At 41.2% G+C, this 24127-nt stretch overlaps 1 protein-coding gene across 1 annotated transcript; it reads right to left on the bottom strand.

Moving 5' to 3' along the window:
- Positions 1-6930: 6930 nt before the first annotated feature.
- sdhaf4 (succinate dehydrogenase complex assembly factor 4) lies at positions 6931-23862 on the bottom strand. Its single transcript, XM_048530421.1, has 3 exons — positions 23811-23862; positions 16179-16328; positions 6931-7288 (listed from the first exon to the last, which is right to left on the bottom strand). Exons 1-3 carry the CDS (start codon positions 23830-23832, stop codon positions 7179-7181), a joined length of 282 nt encoding a protein of 93 aa, XP_048386378.1. The 5' UTR covers positions 23833-23862; the 3' UTR covers positions 6931-7178.
- Between the last annotated feature and the right edge of the window lie 265 nt (positions 23863-24127).

Raw genomic sequence — 24127 nt, 5'->3', positions numbered from 1 at the left:
ATTTTAAAGGCTGCAACAAAGTATTAATTCAACTCCTCGCCATTTCCTGATTCCCCATTATTATTTCCCCAGACTAACTTGCAAAGAAGCTTATATTCACTTTGGCCTCTCTCCCATTTTAATATATTTTAAAAAGCTCTTCCTGTCTATCTAGATATGACATGAACATTTACTGTAAAAGTTTATGTTCTCCATGTTTTTTGGGTCATCTTTTGTTTTTTTTCATGTATGGAGGGATGCATTTAAGGTTGGGGGGGAAGTTCTAAGGAGACATAAGTGGCAAGTTTCCTACACAGAGTGTGGTAGGAGTTTGGAATGCACTGCAAGAGGTGGTGGTGGAAGTACATACAGGCCAATATGATAAGGGCATTTAAGGGTCTTTTATACAAGCACATGAATACATAAGGAATAGACAGATATGGACCAATGGCAGGCAGAAGGGTTTAGTTTTACTTGGCATCATGTTTGGCACAACATTGTGAACCAAAGGACCCATTCCTGCGCTGTACATTTCTATGTTCCATATTCTAAGTTCTAAAACTTTATCAATCCTCTGGTTACCTTTGTCACTTGAACATTTTTTCTTTCAATTTGATGCTATCCTTTATTTCTATGGTTAACCATGGTTACCTTATCCCCTTCCTGGAATCCTTTTTCTAACTGGGACATACATTTGTTGCAATCCATCTCAAATATCTGCTATTATTCCTCAGCCATGTCTGCTGCTAAACTCTTCAGTCTAGTTCAGCCAGCTCCATCCTCATTCCTTTGTAATAAAATGTGAGGCTGGATGAACACAGCAGGCCATCCAGCCTCACATTTTATTATCTTGGAATCTCCAGCATCTGCAGTTCCCATTATCTCTCATTCCTTTGTAATTGCCTTTACTAAAGTTTCACACAGCTATTTCCAAGCCAATTTTCTCTCTCTTAAACTGAATGTTATGGGACGTTTTATTCTCAAATCATTTATTAAACCTGCCTCATTACTCATCACAAATTTGAAATAATCTGATCTCTTGTTGCATCCGCAGCGTCTGGTTCCAGGAAACAATCCGGAGTACACTCTATGGATTCTTTATCATGGCACCTATGCCAATCTGACCTTCCCACTTTACATAAAAATTTAAAGTCTCCAAGGATTAATATACTGCTTTTTTATGAAAACCTCATCACTCCAATCTTACTACTTCTTGCTCCTGTATTCATTTCATCACATTTCATCATCAAAGCTACCCCATCGCTCTTTGTTTCCTGTCTGTCCTTTCAAAACTCCACTTACCATGAATATTTAGGTCCCAACTTTGATCTCCTCGTAATCATGCCTCAATGATAGCTATAAGATCATTCCCAGTAATTTTTACTTTTGCTATTAGTTATTTATTGTGCTCAGAATACTACCTGAATTCAACAGCGATTCATTTTGCCTATGTTTCCCCCCTTTGATGCTGTTCTTCAATGTTTGCATTTTCTATTTTTCTCTATCCTTCCTGTCACACTCTAGGTAACGTTATCTGAATATCTGCTCTGTAATGCCACCATATCCTATTGCTTTGTAAGCTTACATTTTCCTTCTCCCAAACCCTGAACCCCAACTCGTGTAAAACCCTCTCTAGCCCTAGTCATTTGATTCACCTGCATATTGGTCTCAGTTTTAAATGACGTCCACCAGAACAACTCCCTATGTAACTGTCCTTATTTAAGGCTACCCCAGTACTGATGTCAGCACTCCATAAATTGAAACCATTCTGCCCACAACAAACACTGAACCACAATTTAACTCCTTGACTTTACTTACTCTACGTCAGTATACCTGTGACTCAGGTACTAATTGAATTGAGCTTCTGCTTGTTAATTTGACTCCTAATTGTTCAATTATTTCAGCAGAACTTCCCTTCCAGTTTTATCAATGTCGTTGGGATCAATGTGAACGACAACTGGATCCCTCCACTCCTACTCCAATTTCCTCTCCAATTCTATGGAGATGTCCTTAACCCTGGCATATGTCAGGCAACATATCCTTGGGGACTCACCCTCATGGTTGCAGGCAGCAGTATCTATCTCCATCATTATACTGTTCCCTACCACACTTATTTCCTCCTTCTAAAACAGTGGTCTCACTGTACAGATCGGCAGCAATCAGATCATTTACCTCTCTGCAGTCCCAACTCTCATCCACAAAGTTTGCAAGAACCTCACAACTGCTGGACAATTTCAGGGGCTGTGACTCCTTCACTGTAGCCCTTTGGGTCCCTAAACCTGCCTCACTTGCACTCTCATTTTCCTGTCCCTAATCATAGACATACATTGAATTATTTAGTCTGAGAGGTGTGACCCCTCTTTGGAGTAAAGTGTCGAGGTAACTTTCTTCTTCCTTTAAGTGGTGCAATGCTTGCACTCAGACTCTAGTTCTTCAACTCCGTTCCTTGAGTTGTGCTCTGGATCGCGTTGGTATCCAGCAGATTCCACGTTCTGCAGCAGTAATCATTACTCATCCTGTCACTATATTTAATTAAGTAATTACTCTAGATTTTGTGTTCCTTACATTTTACTCATATTTTTCAAGAAAAGCACCAGTATTAACCTTATATCTGACTAGTTATTCTATTAAAGAGAAGAAAAACCCGAATACAACCTTACATTTAATTTAAAGACTAGAAATATATACCAGTCTTACTCACCTATCAGCTTCTTTCTCTGGGCACTAGTATCACACTGTGGTCCAGAACGTTACTCTGTCATTGGTCTACCTGCAGGTCGGACTCTCAAACTATGCCTTTTACTCTCTCCCACTCAGATCTTTCTATGGAGTATTTCCTTCTTGCAGTTTACCTTAGTTAAATTCTCCCTTTACAATGAATTTTCACTTGAAACAAATTTCTAGTTAACTCATCTAGCCTTTATCTTGCTCTACTGAAGTCTCCTTCAAACTGACTGTGCTCCTTAGTGCCTGTCTAGACATCTACAGAAGTGGTGGGCACTCCATTCTAATTTCAAATCATTGTTAACACTACTAGCAATAATTACTTAGTCCAATTCAGAATGACGCTTGCTTTAATCCAACTACTATATTGTATCAATGGTGTCCAATCAACCAAGATTGCTTACACAGTAGAGACAATTCAAAGCAAGGAGGCTGGCAATGGGTTGGGACCTATTAAACTCCAATCTCCAACTCACAGAGTGCTAGTTTTGGAGCAGTGGAGGCAGTCTTTGCTTCTCCCAACACTGAGCCTGGTAACAGTATGAAAAAGGTCCAACAGCTCACCTCTGTGGTTCTATTAAAACCCCTTTAAGTAAATTCAATGAATATTGTACATGTAATGGTGCAAGATGGGAGTAGTAATTCAAATACAATGCTCAAAAATATTCCCAAAGCAAATAAATTCAAAGCCCTACAGTTAATACAGAAACTGTATAACCCTCTGGTCAGAATGCAATTGGAAAACTGCCCATAAACGATGAATTGGTGACTTTGCTGGATTAGAAATCCAGAACCCCAGTGCATGACAAATAGTAAAATTCGAATTCAATAAACATCTGGAATTAAAAGCTAACCTACGGATAACTCCAAAACTACTGCTGATTGCCATAAAAACCCATTTGGTTCAGTAGTGCCTATAAGGGAATACAATCTGCCATACTTACCTGGTCTGGCTTGCATATAAGTCCAGACGCACAAAACTATTGTTGAATCTTCTGAGAAGGCCTAGCAAGCCATTTAAGTTGTATTGAATTGATATGTCAAAATGATGTAATGAAACAGTACAGACCATCTTGCATCATCCTAGGCAACACAACAAACAAACATAGCCCTGTTATACTCGCAGAATCATATCTTACAATGTCCTAGGCACCACCATCACCATCCCAGTGGCAGGGCAGATCCAACAGAGGTAGCTACACAATGGTAAACAAAGTCATGCCTTGATGCTGATAATACTTTACGTCGAGTTGTGAGACACCATAATTGTGTTCGATAGGACAGCAAAACAAGACTGGAAATCCATGAGGCATTTTGAGCCATCATCGTCAGCAAAATCAGAGATAGTAAGAACTGCTGATGCTGGATTCAGACATAACGCAGTGTGGAGCTAGAGGAGCACAGCAGGCCAGGCAGCATCAGAGGGGCAGAAACTTTCCCGCTCCTCTGATTCTGCCTGGCCTGCTGTACTCCTTCCGGCTCCACAGTGTCATCATCAGCAAAAGTACACTCAAACATAATCTGTAAGTTTACGGTCTGGCTTATCTGGCATGGGGGCTCAGTGGTTAGTAATGCAGCCTCACAGCACCAGGGACCCAGGTTCAATTCCAGCCTTGGGTGCCTGTCTGTGCAGAGTTTGCACATTCTCCCCGTGTCTGTGTGGGTTTGCTTCGGTTTCCTCCCACAGTCCAAAGATGTGCAGGCTAGGTGGACTGGCTGTGCTAAATTGCCCGTAGTGTTCAGGGGTGTGTCAGTTATAGGGGGATGGGTCTGGGTGGGATGCTTCAAGGGGCAGTGTGGACTTGTTGGGCTGAAGAGCCTGTTTCCACACTGTAGGGAATCTAATCTAATAGCTGGAGTTAAGAATATTTATAAAACAAGTAAAAGAACGAGATGAAACCAATTGGTTTGAAGGGGCTGTTGGGCACTGGAAACCTTTCGACATGAATCCATGATGGAACCTCCGACAGGAAGACTAAATAGGAAAAATGAAAATCAATCTTATGAAGAGAATAGATAAAGTGGAGACAGGAAGGTTGTTTCTGCTGGCAGGTGAAACCAGGGCTAGAGGGCATCGCCTCAAAATAAAGGAAAGCAGATGTAGGACTGAGGTCAGAAGGAACTTCTTCACCCACAGGGTTGTGAATCTGTGGAATTCCCTGCCCAGTGAAGTGGTTGAACCGACCTCACTGCATGTTTTTAAGGCAACGCTAGATATATTTTTGAACAGTAAAGGAATTAAGGGGCAGCACAGTGGCTCAGTGGTTAGCACTGCAGCCTCACAGCACTAGGGACTCAGGTTCAATTCCAGCCTCGGGCGACTGAGTGGAGTTTGCATATTCTCCCCGTGTCTGCGTGGGTTTCCTCCGGGTGCTCCGGTTTCCTCCCACAGTCCAAAGATGTGCAGGCTAGGTGAGTTGGCCATGCTAAATTGCCCGTAGTGTTCAGGGGTGTGTGGGTTATAGAGCAATAGGTCTGGGTGGGATGCTCCAAAGGGCAGTGTGGGCTTGTTGGGCCAAAGGGACCTATTTCCACACTGTAGAGAATCTAATCAGGTAAAGGTTATGGTGAGTGGGCAGGTAAGTGGAGCCAAGTCTCAAAGATCAGCCATGATCTTTTCAAATGGCGGGGCAGGCTCAAGGGGCCAGATGGTCTCCTCCTGCTCCTAGTTCTTATGTTCTTATCTTGATTAACAATGCAATTCTAATATTTAACTATTATTTAAAACACTTACATGGCAAAGTATAACTGTTAATCAAGTATTTTCTTAGAGCTGTCAGCTACAATTGGCTCAGAGATAGTAGGAACTGCAGATGCTGGAGAATCTGAGATAACAAGGTGTACAGCTAGATGAACACAGCAGACCAAGCAACATCAGAGGAGCAGGAAGGCCAACGCTTCTGAAGTGTTGGCCTTCCTGCTCCTCTGATGCTGCTTGGCCTGCTGTGTTCATCCAGCTCTACACCTTGTTATCTCAGCTACAATTAGCTGTTCTTTAAGAAATCAGAGGTTATCAGTGCATATTTGAATGAACAATTGAGTAACCCAAGAGTACAATGGCATCCGTTTGTGGTTTGAACTGGATTTTTGTGTCTTCTGCACTTGTGCTTGCTTCTTCAATCTGTATAAAGATCAATTAAAGAAAATTTGGTGAGCTGGTCTGTGATGAATCAATAAAGTGTTTTACTTCATACTAAGGTGAATATGTAACTATGAAGATAAAATATTATTTATCCAAGTATTTCACTAAACTAAGCTGCTCTACTGAATGGGATGGTCTCAGTCTTTCAGCTTTTGTCGCAATCGCCTGACTCATTGTCTGTGTCACCACCTGTCTTGGACTTTTCTGCTCACAAACAAAAACATCTGCTAAGAGTATAATGCATCATCAAATAATACAATGAACATAGGATAGGAACAGATTTTCAAATTCGTGCAACCTTAGTCACTGTCTGTACAGACTTAGACAATGAACATCAACATTAGATGGGGCATAGCTAGTCCTGGTTGATCTATCATGGAAGAATTGGGTAGACAAGGCAGTCTAAACAGTGGTTCTTCAGGATATGAAGTTGTTTTCTTCACCTAACATGCTGTGTTAACACACACATAAATAATTACACCCAGATTTGTAATAAGCTGGTCATCCTTCAGGAGGGATCACATTACTGGCATGAATCATAGACACGTTGAAAATGGGAGCAGGAATAACCCATCTGGGCCTTTTGCCTGCCCCACCATTCAACATGATCATGACTGATCATCCACGTCAGTACAATAAAACAAAACTGCAGATGCTGGAAATCTGAAACAAAACAGAAATGCTGGATACCAGGTCAGAAGGTCACTGGACCTGAAACATTAACTCTACTTTCTCTTCCACAGATGGTGCCAGACCTGCAGAGTTTCTCTAGCAATTTCTGTTTTTGATTCAATTCAGTTTCCAGCTTCCATTTTCTCCCATATACCTTTGATCTTTTCTGACCTAGGATCTATGTTTAACTCTTTCTTGAAAAGAATCAATGTTTTGGCCTCAAACAGTCTGTGTAAAGAAATTTCTCCTTATCGTAGTCCTAAATGGCCTACCCTCTCTCTATCCTTAGACCGTAACACCTTGTCATCAGGAAAATCCTTCCTGCGTTTTGACGATTACACTCAAGTATTTCCGTATTGGTCATTTGTTACAAGCTAATTCTTGCAGAGAATTCTGAGACAATTGTAACATAATAACGTATTTAATTAAAATTTATTGATGAATAATTTTCCAAGTTGAGACCAAAAATATATATGTTTTAGAGAGGCTAAAACAGCATTAACAAACCACTTCAATATGTGTTATCATTTGCTCCAAATTTAACAGAACTAAAAATGCTCATCTGAACTTAGCTGCATAATGATGTCATGGTTCAACTTTACAAATCAATCTCAAATTATTCACAAAATATGCATCACTAAATTTATATAAGCAGAAAACGCTAAAAATCAATACAGCGTCCCCTTCTCTCCCAGTCTCCGTAGCGGGTTGGCTCAGGGCCTCTCGGTCCATTCTTTTCCTTTGTGACAGGATTGATGTCATCAGGAAACCCTTAGACAACAGAACATCAATTATATCATTTGTCAAATGTGTACATTGTGTTAGATTACAAACCGCACACTTGAGTCTGGAGGAACAAACAGGTGGTTTGAGAGTAATCAGTATGGTGTTTCAAACAACCCAAACCTGCTTTTATCAAACAAAATGTTATAGGCTACACATGCTACTCGCTTAGAGTTTGAGAGCTTAAATCCATTCACAGCAATTTGTGAAACTGGATCTGATACATTTAGTAGTAACCACAAACCCAACAAAAGCTCCCAGATTATTTAAAATCCAAGTGATTCACTAATACCCTTATTCAATTAGAAAATAAATACTGTGATCAGAGATAATGGGAACTGCAGATGGTGTAGAATCCGAGATAACAAAGTGTGGAGCTGGATGAACACAGCAGGCCAAGCAGCATCGTAGGAAATACTGACCACATCCCAAGGAACAAAGAAAGGAACCATGCTGGAGGTTGAGGAGTGGGGAAGAGAAGTAACCTTCAGCAAGTTTGAAGAAAAATATCAGTTTCATTCCATATCATTCACCCCAAAGTCTCCTCTATGCATATATTTTTAAACAAGCTTGTGGGAAAAATTATAGTAAGTACAGTCTGTAGTAACAGCCCATGACTAAGTCAACAAGATGGCAGTTTGGGGCTTTCTAGTTAACAAAAATGGCCAGAAGAGTTTCATGCAATGTTCACAGCTGGACTTGTAGTCTCCATATAGATTTACTGGGCAAGATGTGATTTTCCACAGGAAGAAACATTAAGGAAGTTAATTGAGTTTGTGTAAGCAGGCAGTTCTAAACATATAAGCCTTTTAAGAAGGGGCATTTTTGAAAGGCCTAGTTTAGCCACAGTCCTAAATTTGCTATTTAGTAAGAAGCAGAAGGAAAAGTCTGATCCTACAGCATTCTGCATGTTGAGGTAATTGTAGAATTAGAAAGACAAACAACAAATTAGTGTGAGAAGGTTAGTTGCATTCCTTGAGCAAATATTTATGGGCAATAAAGAGGCCCAATGCATTATTTGGGAAGATAAATGGTGTAAACACAACCTCCAAACAAAAAACATTGGCATAGCAGGGAGAGATTGTAAAAAGAAAGGTCATGACTTGGGAAAGATAAACGAGTGAAACTTAAGTGCAGATGTAGATAATTCAAACAAATTCTTATATCCAAAGGTCAATGGAACAGTGGCAAAGACAGATTACAAAATACTGAGTGAAGATACATTTATGCTCCCCTAATTGTCTTTGGAATCTAAACAAGTTTTATTTAATGGCTTGGTAAAATTGTAAAGTGGTTAAATTTCATCCTCATCAATGGAATTCAAACAGATGCTTTTATTAAGAAAAGATAATTAGTAACAGTTAGTGTTTAGAGTGGAAATAGTAAAGATTTATTTAAAAATGAAATGGGGTTGTGAAATTGGGTTGCAAGACAGAAGGACTGTTTGTTTGATCTCTCAGGCTGAAATGACAGAGGTCGTTCTCAATTTGTCAGCTGTGTCACAGTAACTTTATATTTTAATTATTTTAAATACTTTATAATAATTGGTAGAAATTAATACCTTTCCTAATCTGCCACACTAAAGTTAGTACAGAATTTGGAAGAGTTCTTAATGAAAAGTAACTATTTAGGCTATTAGTAAATAATGCAGTGCAGCTGGTAAATGTCTGGGAAGGAATAAAACTGTCAGAAGCACTGGTACAATCCCAAAGACAGATGTCTGGAGGCATCTGGTAGACATCATGAAATTATGGCAGGACCTAGAACTATCCACTGAGTTATTCATCATTGATTATATGTTTACTGGATTGGATATATATGCTAGGAGCATATGGCCAACAATTACATCAATGTTGCACATAATTATTGTAACGAGAAAGGTATAAAGATATTGTATTTTGCTGTAGAACTCAAGAGTTCCAATCTGAGCTGTCTTTAGGAGGGCAACAGGTCTCCACATGAAAGTAAGATTTGGAGTAGTCCTTGGCCTCTTCCAGATGTATGTATATAGATCACTTGTGCTCAGGAGCACTGGACTTAAAACTCCTCTTTGATATTTCTCCCTACAACAAGTCCAATTCCAAACATATATTTACAATAAAGTCTTTATTTAAAATTAACTTATAACACACTGTTATCCTTTGATATCTTTAGCTTCTTAATTCGATGGTAAACAATCTTGTAAAAACTCAATCTTTTCTCCTTCACACTTACTTCCAACATAACTGAAGAGTGCTGGTCAACATATACAGCAACAAGCAAACATGATTGGAAATCCCATTCAACTAAATCTACGACATGGGGCTAAAATATATACTAATAGCAGAAACATTAAGCAAAAGGCAGAATTGAGCTTACCACAACCAACAGATCAGCTTGAAGCTCAGCAATCTTGCCATATCCATTCATTAATTGCTGCCAATGGTTAAACAACTAGCAAGAGGAAGTTCCATAATATTCCAATCCTTAACAACAGGGAACTTGCCAAAATAATCCAAAAAACAAAAGTGCTTTTCCTGAGGTTCCCGACTATGTTCCTCCTTTTTTTTTAAACCTTCTGTGCGGATCTCTGAGATCCATTCGCAGCAGCAACTTCCAAAACAGTAAATCCACGGTGGGAACAGACTTGGCATGCCAAATGGTGAGCGTGAACCAAATGTACAGATGCATGGCTGAACAGCTTAGAGGGAACATTAGCTCCCAACATCACAGATGCCAGTCTTCAGCCAATTTGATTTTCTTGACTTAACAAAATACTAATTCTGCTCATCCTTACACCATTGCATCCAGTCACCCCTGAAGATCTACCCATGGCCTCTCCTATTTCTCATGAGTTGAGGGGCAACTTTATCACACAGCGGGTGGCATGTTGATGGACCAAGCTGCCACAGGAAGTCGTAGAGATTAGCACAATTAAAACAGTTCAAAAACATCTGGACTGGCACATGTAGAGGAATGGTTTAGAGGGACACGGGCTAAATACAAGCAAATAAGACCAGTTCAGTTTAGGGAGCCTGGTTGACATGGGCAAGTTGGGCCCAAGGGTCTGTTTCCGTGCTTTGTGACGATGCTACATGTTGCCCCTCAGTGGGCTAAATGAAAACACATTAGCTTTTACACATATGTTGATGACACCCAGCTCTACTTCACTGCTACCTCTTAACCCATCCGCTTTCTCCAAATTTTCAGATTGATGAACCAACATCCAGAACCAAACAGTAATAATTTCCTTCAATTAAATATGGGGAAGACTAAAGCCACTGGTTTTGGTTCCTATCACAAATGCCACTCCCACATGTTACAGACAAAAGGAGATAGGTATTTTTCTCCTCTTTTGCCCATAAGCAGGGGTTTCTGTTTTCATTTCATTTATTTCTTTCTCCTTTTAAAAACAGGCTGTGGTGCATTTACCCTATATCCTTTGTTTGTTAGGTTTTAAAATAACCCCAAAAAACTCTTTAAGGTTAAAATACATGGAACTGTTCAAGTATAGCTTTTTACAACATCACCAAAAACAATTCATGGTCTCTGTCAATGTCTTGTAGACATAATGATACTGATCTCATTGCACTCCCTTGCATTGCCTGAGGCAGAAGCAGACTGTTCAATTCTGACGCCATATTTGTCACATCATTACAACCATTCATTTATACCTCCTAACATCACCTAGTTCTGGCCCTGTCTTCACTCTTCTGATACTGAAACCCTCATCCATACTTCTGTTATCTGTAGACTTTACGATTGTAACACATTCCTGACTGATTCTATCCTCCATAAATTTGAGGTCAACCAAAACTCTGCTCTCCATGTCCTATTTCACGCCAAATCCCATTCACCAATCACCCCATGCCCTCTGACTCATAGAAACCTCCTGCTAAAGAATTCTTATTCTTGTCTACAAATCCCTCTCTCCGTAATCTTCTCCAGTCCAAAAGTTCTGTGAATTATCTTCGCACGTTTCATTAAGTGAAAAGTGCAAATCAATACAAATTGTTGCTGTACTTCTAAATGCACAAGTGATCTCAAGCTGCAGACATACAACATATGCAGCAGAATCACTGGCAATAAAATCTATAGGCACAGAATCATACAGGACAGAACCTAACTCGTCCATATCAAACATAATCCCAAACTAAACTGTTCCTACCTGCCTGCTCCTGGCTCATATCTGTCCAAACCTTTCCTGTTCATGTACTCTTCCAAGTGTCTTTCAACTGCACCCACCATTGTGTAAAAATTTGTCCCCATGTCTTTTTAAAATCTCACTTCTCTTCTCCTCTCAAAAATACGCCCCCTAATTTTGAAATCCCTCATCCTAGAGAAAATGAACATTAACTGTCAAACTTGTTGAGTTGCCACATGTCTGTAAGATGTGGCCTAGAGCTCACAGGATACCACATATGCTGATCAGTTCTAAAGAAAGACTTGAAACACTGACTCTGTTTACTCTCCACAGATGCTGCCAGACCTGCTGAGGTTCTCCAGTGATTTCTGTTTTTGTAAGCTGACTAGCTCTGATCCTTTGACAAAGCCTGCTGATTATTCGTTAACTCCATTTACTAAACACAAAAAAGTTAATAAATAAATCTGTTTTGATCTATATTGACATTTTCTTTTGTCAAATTATCCAGTGGCAATCAAGTAATTCCTTTACTATATATTAGCTGAAGAAAATTCAATGATGGCATGTGGACAAGTCCCAAAAAGAATGGCCATCTCTAGGGTTTTGTTAGTTTTCAACTGTCAGCTTATTTTTTAAGTAGTTTACTTAGGTGTCGTACTTCAGGAAATAGTCATGAAGAATAATTTACAGAGTTTCCAATCTGATTTACAATCCAGTGCAGGTGAGCAGCACAATAAAACACAGAAATGCACTGGAGCAGTAGCAGTTTACCAATTCAATGTTGCGCTCTAACAAGTCTCTGTTCACAATGGTGTTACCAGGTGGTGGGGATGCTTTGGCTCAGAGAAGAAGGAAAATCAAAGGACATGTCGTAATTTGAAAACAGCACTGCAAAATATTTGACAAAATAATTATGACTGAGGTCGTGTTCGAGGAGTTGGAATCCTTAAAAGTGAATAAATTACCAGGGCTGGAGAATTATTCTCTGGGATACTGAAAGAGATCAGAAAATAGCTGATCGTCTGAGGATTATTTTCCAATCTTCACTAGACACAGGTGAACTGCCAGAGAACTGGAGGAATGCAAAGGTGGTTCTGTTGTTTAAAAAGGGTACAAAGGGAATGCCAAACAATTATACACCAGTCAGTCTTAGTTCAGTGGTGGGTAAGTTGTTATAATCAATCCTGAGAGATTAGACCGTCACAGAGAAAGGCCTGGATTAGTCATGGATAATCAACATGGCTTTATTACGGGAAGGTCATGCCTTATAAATCTGAATGAATTCTTGAGGAGGAAATACCAGGGAACTATAAACCAGTGAACCTGACATCAATTGTGGTTAAGTTGTTGGAGGGGACTCTGAGGGACAGGATTTACATTTATTTGGAAAGGCAAAGACCGATTAGAGATAGTAAAAATGGCTTTTTCTGTCAGAAATTGTGTTTCAATAACTAGATCAAGATTTTGAAGACGTGACAAAGAGAACTGATGAAGGCAGAGCAGTAGGTGTTGTCAAATGGATTTCAGTAAGTCATTTGACAAGGTTCCTCATGATAGACTGGTTAGCAAGGTCAGAACACATGCAATACAGGGAGAATTAGCCGATGTAGATATAAATTTGATTCAGAGGTAGAAGACAAAGGATGGTGGTGGAGGGTTGCTTTTTGGACTGGATCCCTGTGACCAGCAGTGGGCCACAAGGATCAGTGCTGGGTCCACTGCTTTTTGTCATTTATATAAATAGTTTAGTTGTGAACATAGAAGGTATGGTTAGTAAGATTGCAGATGACACCAAAATTGGAGGTGTAGTGGACAGTGAAGAAGGTTACCTCAGATAACAACAGGATCTTGATTAGATGGGCAAATGGGCCAAAAAGTGGCACATGGAGTTTAATTTAGAAAAATGTGAGGTGCTACATTTTGGTAGAGCAAATCAGGGCAGGACTCAAACATTTAATGAGAAAGTCTTGTGAAGCGCTGCTGAGAAAAAGAGGCCTTGGAGTGCAGGTTTATAGTTCCTTGAAAGTGGACTCGCAGGTAGACAGAGTAGTGAAGAAAGCATTTGGTAGTTTTGCCTTTATTGGTCAGTGCCCTGAATACAGAAGTTGGGAGGTGATGTTGTGGTTGTACGGGACATGAGTTAGGCCATTTTTGGAATACTGCATAAAATTCTGGCTTGTCTGCTAAGGGAAATGTTTTGAAACTTGAAAGCATTCGGAGAAGATTTACAAGAATTTTGCCATGGTTGGAGAGTTTGAGCTATTGGAAAAGGCTGAATAGGCTAGAGCCATTTTCTCTGGAGCGCTGGAGGCTGACAGTTGACCTTATAAACTCACGAGGGCACAGACAGGGTGAATAGTCAAGGTCTTTTCCCCAGGGTCAGGAAGTCCAAAACAAGAGGGCATAGTTTAAGGTGAGAGGTGAAAGACTTAAAAGGAACCGAAAGGTCAACTTTTTCACAAAGGATGGTGCATACATGGAGTGAACTGCCAGAAGTAGTGGTGGAGGCTGGTACAATTACGACATTTAAAAAGGCATTTGGATGAGTTTATGAATAGGAAGGGTTGAGAAAGATATGGGCCAAAAGCTGGCAAATGGGGCTAGATTAATTTAGGATATCTGGTCAGCATTGTTGAGTTTGACCGAAGGGTCTGTTTCGTGCTATATTTCTCTCAGTCTCTTTAACTCTAAGTGACAAAAAAGAAGGGGTTGATGATGGTAGTGCAGTTGGTGGTGTCTACATGGACTTTAGTAAGACATGAGACAAGGTCTCCCATGGCAATCTGGTCAGAAAAGTAAAAGCCCATGAGATACAGAGCAGTATTATATCGGGCTGGATCCAAAGTTGGCTTTGTAGCTGGAAACAAAGGATATTGAATGATGGCAGCCCATGCAAATGGAAAGCTCTTTCAAGTTGCGTTCTGCAGGATTGTGTGTTGAGACGCCTGCTGTTTGTTTTATACCTCTACAACCCCAGCCTTGAACTTGACAGGGACTGGGGTCAAAATTGAGGAATTTGGACACACATAAATTGTATCAGAGATAATAGGAACTGCAGATGCTAGAGAATCCGAGATAACAAGGTATAGAGCTGGATGAACACAGCAGGCCAAGCTGCATCTTAGGAGGAGGAAAGCTGACGTTTCGGGCTTAGACCCTTTATCATAATTTGGCTGTGTAGTGGACAGGGTAGAGGATAGCTAAGATCCAAAATGATATAGATGAGTATAGGTGTAACGGGCAGGAAAGTAGCATATGGAGTTCTACACCAGTAAGTGTGGGATAATGCATTTACGGAGGTCATACAATAAAGTAGACTACAATGAGAGGGATAGATGAAGTCAGAGATCTTGGCGTGCACGGGTCCCTAAAAGTGGCAGTACAAGTAAGGCTGTAAAGAAGGCATTTTGAATGCTCTTCATCATTGGCAGAGGCATAAAATACAAAAAGTAGGGATAGAAATGATAAAACTGTATAAGGCACTGATGAGGCTACAACTTGAGTACTGCATGCGGTTCTGGTCACCACATTACAGGAAGGATGTGATTGCTCTGGAAAGAATGCAGAGAAGATTTACTAACACATTTCTAGGTCTAGAGAACTGTAGCTACAAGGAGAGACTGGTGATGTTGGGGCTTTTTCCTTGGAACGGAGAAGGTTGGGGGCAATGTGACTGAGGTAGACAACTTCGTGAGGAGCAGAGATAGAGCAGATGGGAGGAACCTGTTTGCCTCGGCAGAAAAATTTAAAAACCAGGGGTCATAGATTCAAGCTGAGTGGCAGAAGAACTAGAGGAGACATCAGGAAAGATGTTTTTACACAAAGAGTGATGAATATCTGGAATTCGCTGCCTGAGTTAGAACATAGAACATAGAAAAGTACAACACAGTACGATGTTGTGCTGTGGAATAATCCCAATCCAGAAATAAAATAACCTAACCTACATTCCCCTCAATTAACCGCTGTCCATGTGCATGTCCAGCAGTCGCTTAAATGTCACTAATGACTCCGCTTCCACGACTACCACTGGCAAACTATTCCATGCGCTCAGAACTCTCTGGGTGAAGAACCTCCCTCTGACTCTCCTCTACCTCCTAACACTTTAAAACTATGACCCCTCGTGGCAGTCAATCCTGCCCTGGGGAAAAGTCTCTGGCTATCGACTCTATCCATGCCTCTCATTACCTTGTACACCTGCAGAGCTGCAGCATAACCTCGCAGCTCTTAAACTCGATCCCCCTGTTAATGAAAGCCAAGACACCATATGCTTTCTTAACAACCTTATCCACCTGGGTGGAGGCACAGATCCAAAGCCCTTTCAAAGGGTACTTGGATCTGTACCTTTGGTGCTGTAAGCTGCAGGGCTATGGGCTGTGTGCAGGAAGATGGGATTAGAAAGGACATCTGAGTATCTTGGGTCAGTGTGGACAAGTTGGGCTAAATGGCCCCCTTTTGAGTTGTATCATTTCTATGGTTCTATGTTGTGCCAAATGCTTTCAGCCACTTTGCAGTGCCCAGTTCAGAGTAGTATTCCTGGTCACTTATCTGTCCTTACCACCAGTCAGCAATACTAAATGTAGTAGTATTCCTGGTCACTTATCTGTCCTTACTACCAGTCAGCAATACTAAATGGAATTTACTCTCAAATAAAAAAATCTGATGCAGTCACTGGTGAGCTAGTTGCCTCATTGTAAGCTTTCAAATACATGACTGCTTGAAATACAGCAGTCCCATTCCAAAACACAGAGCACTCACTCTCCAGAGGATCTTTCCCGGCTGGCTTCCGCTGCGGATGATCCAAGTGGCCAACAGGGGTTATAGGTTTTCTCAGCAGTTCCTTTCTGAGCTCCAGCTTGCTCTCTGTTTTGGAGCTAACCAGTCTCCAGGTGTTCAGTAGAACAAAACCTATGCGCAATCAACGTGGAAAACAGAATTTAAATAGCATGAAAAGAAACTAGGCAGACATTGCTGCAAAGTTATTAACAAACTAATATTAGAATATGAGATAACAAGGTGTAGAGCTGGATGAACACAGCAGGCCAAGCAGCATCGGAGGAGCAGGAAGGCTGACAATTTGGGCCTAGACCAGAAGGGTCTAGACCCGAAATGTCAGCCTTCCTTCTCCTCCGATGCTACTTGGCCTGCTGTGTTCATCCAGCTCTACACCTTATTATCTCAGATTCTCCAGCATCGGCAGTTCCTACTATCTCTAATATTAGAATATATTCAATGTTGACTGCGTAAAACAACCTCCAAGCAATCAGTCCAGCCATGATCTCATTGAGTGGTGAGCAGATTAAATGGGTCAAAGAGTCTCCTTCTGATCCTGTCTGCATTAAATTTCATCTGTTTTCATCAGCCAGTTGCTGTCTTGCTCTAAGTTTATCACCTGCCAACTCTCGGTATATTGAGCATAATTTCAAAGTTTGCAAATAATCAAGTCTGGGTCATTTGTATAAACCAAAAAGGGTACTGGCCTTAACAGAGAACAACTGGGAATCTCCGCTTTGTATCTCCCTGCAATCTGAAAGACAAATGTTTCCCACTAGTTCTTGCTGTCTCTCTGCAGTTTCGTTTCCATGTACCTGTCACTTTCATTGATGAAATGTCTTCTGAACATAAACAACATCAAAAGCAGTGCCTCCATTAATGACAACAATATATTCTATTAAATAAACATGTTCACACAGAATGGAACTTGTTGCTCAATGGAAAAACTGTCGCCAATAGATTGTTTTTCTCATTACTATCCTAATTACTGAAATTGTCATACATCCCAAAGAATATGAACATTGACTGTCAATATTTACAAAGATTTATGATCTCCTTTGCAAATTACACTCCCGTTGCTTTTTGGGACAAACAGCGTGAATATGGAAAGCATATTTCCTCTGTGGGAGAATCTAGAAAAGGGGGTCACTGTTTATGAACAAGACAGGGAAACATTTTCTCTTGGAGAATTCAGTGTCTTTGGAACTTTCTTCCTGAAAAAGTTGTAGAAGCACAGTCTTTCAATACTTTTAAGGCACAGCTGGATAGATTATTGGCAACCAAAAGGTGAAAAGTTATCAAGTGTAGATGGAAATGTGGAATTGAGATTTCAATAGATCAGCCTCTTATTGAGCAGCAGAGCAGACTTGAGCCTAAATTGCCTACTCCTGTTCCTAACATGTATACTGGAATGAGATCCTGTTAATATTTTCAGAATAACAGTACAGAAACACACCCTTCAGTCCAACCAGACCATACCAAATATCATTCCAAAGTAAACTAATCCTACCTGCCTGCTCCTGGCCCATTCTCCACCAAACCATTCCAATTCATGCATCTATCCAAATGTCTTTCAAATGTCGTAATTGTCCCTGCATCCACCACTTCCTCAGGAAGTTCATTCTACACGTGAATCATGCACTACGTAAAAAATTTGCCTCTCATATCTTTTTTAAGTTTTAATTTCTCAACACCAGTGTGTTGTTTTAATGTTGGCTGAATTGCTTGATTATAACTCAAATTCTCGATATATTAAGACAATGGAAATCTTGTTAAACACTCAGTTTGTGCACAAACAAAAACCAAAAGAACTGCAGATGCTGTAAATCAGGAACAAAAACAGAAGTTGCTGGAAAACTGAGAGGTCTGGCAGCATTTTGTGAAGAAAAATCAGAATTAACGTTTCGGGTCTGGTGACCCTTCCTTAGAACTGATGGTAGCTAGGAAAATGTCGGTTTTTATGCAGAACACTGCAGCAAGCCTGAAACAGAGATGTTGGCCAGGGAACAGGGTGGTGTGTTAGAAGTGGCAAGCAACGAGAAGCTCAGAGTACTTTTTTGAGGACAGAATCTAGATGTTCTGTGAAGTGGTCACCCAGTTTACGCTTCATTTCCCCAACGTAGAGGAGAACACATTGTGAGCAGCAAGTGCAGTAGACTAAATTGTGGGAAGTGCAGGTAAAGTTGTAATCAGAGACAACAGGAACTGCAGATGCTGGAGAATCCGAGATAACAAAGAACGGAGCTGGATGAACACAGCAGGCCAAGCAGCATCTTAGGAGCACAAAAGCTGATGTTTCAGACCAAGACCCTTCATCAGAAAAAGGGGATGGGGAGAGGGCTCTGAGATAAATAGGGAGAGAGGGGGAGGCGGACCGAAGATGGATAGAGGAGAAGATAGGTGGAGGGGAGAGTATAGGTGGGGAGGTAGGGAGGGGATGGGTCAGTTTGGGGAGGATGGACAGGTCAAGGGTGAGGGATGATGTTAGTAGGTAAGAAAAGGAGGTGCGGCTTGAGGTGAGAGGAAGAACAGGTTAGGGTCGTGGGGGCGAGCTGGGCTGGTTTTGGGATGGAGGGGAGATTTTGAAGCTTGTGAAATCCACATTGATACCATTGGGCTGCAGGGTTCCCGAGCGGAATATGAGTTGCTGTTCTGCAACCTTCAGGTGCCATCATTATGGCACTGCAGGAGGCCCAGGATGGACATGTCGTCTAAGGATTGGGAGGGGGAGTTAAAATGGTTCGCGACTGGGAGGTGCAGTTGTTTATTGTGAACGGAGCGTAGGTGTTCTGCAAAGTGGTCCCCAAGCCTCTGCTTGGTTTCCCCAATGTAGAGGTAGCCGCAACGGGTACAGCGGATGCAGTACTTCTAGATGCTATCTTAGTGTTATCTTTGTTATCTTACTGCAGGTAAAGTGTTGCTTCACCTGGAAGGTATGTTTGGGCCCTTGGATACTGGACAGAGAGAAGGTAAATGAGCAGATAACACACGACCGGCATTTGCAGGGCAAGGTGCTGTGGGGCTGGTAGGGTGGGGGAGGGGGAGGATGTTGGGAGTGAAGGAAAACGGACAAGGATGTCCCGGACAGAATGGTCCCCGCGGAAGGCAGGCAAGGGAGGGGAGGGGAACACATGTCTGGTGGTGGCATCGCACTGGAGGTCGTGGAAATGACATCTGCTGATCGTCTGGATGTGGATGCTGGTGGGATGTTAGGTAAGGACAAGGGGAATCCTTTTGCTGTTGCAAGAGGGAAGACAGGGGTGAGGGCAGAAATGTGGGAGATGTGTCGGAACCACCTGAGGGCCCTGTCAACAATGGTGCTGGAGAATCCTTGATTGAGGAAGAACGTGGTCATTTCAGAGACTCCCTTGTCGAAGCTGACCTCAATGAAATATGTGATGAAGATGGAGGACCTGGGAGAACAGAATGGAGTCTTATCTGTTTCTATTCCTTCCAGTTTTTGCACAACTTCCTTATTGCTTGAATTGATGCAGGTGGTAAGTTAGACATCAAACTGTAGTCTCATTCAGCAAGCGTAAGGACTGCTGGAACCATCATGCATTTTGAATATTTGCTCTTGTATATCATACTGACATTGTATGCTGAAACCCCAACAATCTATTTTTTGAGCATTAATGCAGACAATCATTGGCACTGTGGAGAAATCAACAAAACTACGTGAAACCAGTGGAGGTGGAGGCTCAGGGAACGTTGCCAGCAAATGGACAAATGAGCAAGTACAGTACAGGAACAGACCCTTCAGCCCTCCAAGCCTGTGCCGACCATCATGCCCTAATTAATCTAAAAACAAACCTGCCATTTTTTGATCTGATTCCCTCTATTCCTCCCTATTCATGTACCCATCCAGGTGCCTCTTAAATATTTGCAATGTGCCTGCTTCCACCACCTCTTCTGGTATTGCATTCCAGGCTACTACCACTCTCTACGTGAAAAATTTCTCTCACACATCTCCCTTAAACTTTCCCCCTCTGACCTTAAACTTGTGCCCCCTTGTAATTGAAACTTCAACCCTGGGAAAAAGCCTCTGACTGACCACCCTATCTATGCCTCTCATAATTCTGTAGACCAAAATTTAAAAAACACAACAGGATATAGAAGGAGATTGTTCAGCCTATTGTACCTGTGCCAGCTCTCCGAGCAAATTCTGTAGACTTTTTTTAACCTTTACTCATAGTCAGTGCCCTAGAGAGCAGGCAACATCCCAATGAACCTTCTCTGTACTCTCTCCAAAGCTTCTACATCCTTCTAGTAGTGTGGTGACCAACACTGTACGCAATACTGCAAATGCAGCTACCAAGAGTTTTATATAGCTGTGACATGTTTTGCCAACTCTTGTATTCCATGTCCCGGGCAATGAAGGCAAGCATACCAATTCCTAAATGACCTCATTCTGCACCATAACAATTCTATGAACCTGGAATGCACTGTAGGACTAGGCTAGTATATACTGACCACACTGGTGGGTTGGGATGACATCTGGAAGGGCACTCGTGAATTAGTTGGTTTTAGTACATGTCAGGCAGTTTGCAGTGTTAACTGAATTCAATTCGCAACTGAGCACAGTAGGATTTTAACTCTTAATCTCTGCGTCTAGATTCTGAACACTTAATCCACCATATCCCATTCTGTCCAATGGCCTATTTTAAAGCTTTTTCTGGCAGAGACACAAAGAAAACACCATGGGTCATTTTATATCCTCTGGCTGACATCTTCAGATTAACATTACATCAGAAGAAATACAAAGGGGGTAGAAATTAAAAAATCACAACAGTATATAGGAGATTGTTCAGCCTATTGTACCTGTGCCAGCTGTCCGAGCAAATGCATGATCTTATCCCATTCTCCTACTTTCTTCCTTTAATCCCATGCATTGTTCCTTGTCAAGTAATATTCTAACTTGTCTTGAAAGCCTTTATTGAACCTGCCTTACACACTTGAACAGTGCATTCAACAATGCAAATAGTCGCTGCTTAAAAAACCTTTTCTCATATCACATTTGCTTATTTTGCAAATTGTTTTAATTCTGTCCCCTATCAACCCTTCCAAGATTTTAGATCAACCGCTCTGAAGTAGTCCCTCAAGGCAGAGATGGCTTTCTTCCACTTTTAGTGTTATGGTTCCTGAGCTAAATAGACAACCCCCCGCAAACTGCCACAGGAGGTGTTTGAGGAGGTTGATGTTTGGGTTTCCACATACTTTTTCCACTGTTTGAAACATGGACAAGGTACACCAAACATCTCAGGTTCCCAAAGAAATACCACTATTAATGCCATGACAAAATTCTACAAATCAACTAACAAGCAGACTCTCCATTATCAGTATCTCTCTCAGAGCAGCTTCTCCAGTATCACAACACTGGTTACAGTCCATCAACTGCATTAGGAAGATCACATCATCTGGATGCCTGACACAAGATTTTTACTCCGAACTTTGTCAGAAGTATCTTCCAGGAAGGCAGAGGAAATGCCTCAAAGACACTTTCAAAGCCTCCCTGAAAAAAATGCAATATTGCCACTGATTCCCCAACACTGGGAGTGACTGTTTACTGTAAAATGATATCTGGTCAGCAGAGTTACCATTTAGGTGAAGCTGAAAATGAACAAACAACACTATACAGATCAACAAGCTCAGTTCTGCGCATGATGCGTAATTTCAGTTCATCAACCTCAGAAAGGTTACAGATTTATTGGAAAGACATACACACAGGCCTTACATGATGAATTTAAGAAGTAGGAATAGACTGTCTGGTCCCTTGAATGTTTCACCAATTAGCAAGATCATGGCTGATCTGTGTGGCCTTAGCTCCAATTTCCCATCTGTTTCCCCAATACCCCTCAATGGCCTGTCAATGAAATCTCTGTCTAATTCAACATGGAATACGTTCAATTGCTCAGTCTTCCCTGTTTTCTTGAGTAGAAAAATCCAAACAACTAACCACCCTCCAAGTGAAGAAATTCCTCCACCTCTCAGTGTTAAATAATCATTGATTCTTAAACTGAATCCCCTCATCCTAGTCTCTCCCCCAACAATGAGAAACATTCTCTCAGCATCCACGCTAAATCCCCTAGAACTTTACATATTTCTAGAAGACCACTCATTCTCTGATGACACTGGCCCAACTTGTCAAGACTCAGAACACTTTCCCAAATGCCTTAAAAGTAATAGGTAATGTTGAATTGACAGATTTTTTAAAAAATGAAGTGAAAATAGGACAGCATCCAAAATAAGGAAATTTGAGGCAATAATTAAAAACACACTATGGAATAATTGATGCACAGCTAGATGAAGAACAGGGTCTAGTAACTAAACATCATAGATTAGAACATAATCAAAACTGAGGAGGAAGGAAATAGGGTTGAGTAACTCATGTTTTTTGCAGATAACATAATGGAAGCAGAAAAAAAAGTGTAACAGCTCATGAGAAACAAAATCTATATGCATTAAAATGAAAGAGAAGGGATCAATCACAATAAAAGAAGTCTGGTAGACTGCTGAACAGTGGAAAGGTGCTGGAGGAAGGAGTATGTACACTGCACATTGTAAATGAGAAAATGATACACAATAATGATTATATATTTTAATGACCCTTAAATAAAGTGACAAGTCAGTAAAGCAGGTACTCAGAATACAAGTAGATGGATCTGCACAGGGGTGGAGGAGTGGTAAGGAATCTTCAAGTTTTATCAAAGGGTTGGACAGGATCGGTATAGAGATGTTGCCACTTACAAAGGAGCCCAGGGCTATGGGCTGTGAAAGTACATCAGTCACAATTAATTGTCATAAGAAATTCAGGAGAAATTTTGATAGCCAGGGGATTGTCAGAAGGTAGAACATAGAACAGAGAACATATAACATTACAGCACAGTACAGGCCTTTCAGCCCTCGATGTTGCACCGACCTGTGAAACCAATCTGATGCCCATCTAACCTACACTATTCCATTATCATCCATACGTTTATCCAATGAACATTTAAATGCCCTTAAAGTTGGCGAGTCTACTTTTGTTGCAGGCAGGGCCTTACTAGTCTCTGAGTAAAGAGATTAAAGAGTAAACATGTGAACTGTGAAGTTGGACTGCATACAGGCACTGAAAGAGAAGCTAGGTGAAAACATGAAGGAGGACGGACTGTGCTGAGGGGGTGTACAGGGAGTATCTTCCAAGAGATAAACAGGGTTAAATGAAGACGAACCTGGGGTGAGGCATGAGCCCTTAGCTCTCACTCAATCCGAGGGTGCAGGAGGTGACAGTGAAACAGTGGATATACTATATTGATCATCATACCATCTATCATACCATCTATCCCCCCAGGTATTCCCACGTTCTCTCTTACACACAAACACACCCTAATTCTCCTTTCCCCCGTATCTCACGATGACGCTCTATATCACTTTGTCTCACTCTTTCCATCACATTTTCCTCCGTCTCTCAATCCCTGTCTCCATCTCCCGTATTGCCTTTCTCTCTCTAAATCACTTCTTTGTCAATATCAATCTCACTCTCTATCTTTTCTGTCCTCCTCTACTTCATCCTCTCTCTTCCCCGCTGCATTCCTCCTCTCACAACAACGCCTCCATCCCCTTATCTCTATCACTCACTGGTGTATCTCTTCGCCGCCATCTTTCCACTACTCACGTGGCCACAACACCATCCCTGACACCACGCCCCTGGCGCCAGTAACATTGAAATAAGTGTCCTTTCACTGTTTCTACGTAAGCAGAGTGGCGCAGCGGAAGCGTGCTGGGCCCATAACCCAGAGGTCGATGGATCGAAACCATCCTCTGCTACTTTTTCTGCTGTTTAGTGTTTTTTCTGGAGTTGGACGTGTCTGCTGCTCGACCACATAAAAACTGACGCCCTATCCCAGAACTAATAATTAAAATTAATTTGAGTCCGCTTAAAATCAATTTTAAGA

Source organism: Stegostoma tigrinum, chromosome 4 (genome assembly GCF_030684315.1).
Source record: "Stegostoma tigrinum isolate sSteTig4 chromosome 4, sSteTig4.hap1, whole genome shotgun sequence".
Taxonomy (NCBI): Eukaryota; Metazoa; Chordata; class Chondrichthyes; order Orectolobiformes; family Stegostomatidae; genus Stegostoma; species Stegostoma tigrinum.
The sequence above is the reverse complement of the archived record's forward strand: the minus strand, read 5'-3'. Positions and strand labels throughout refer to the sequence as shown.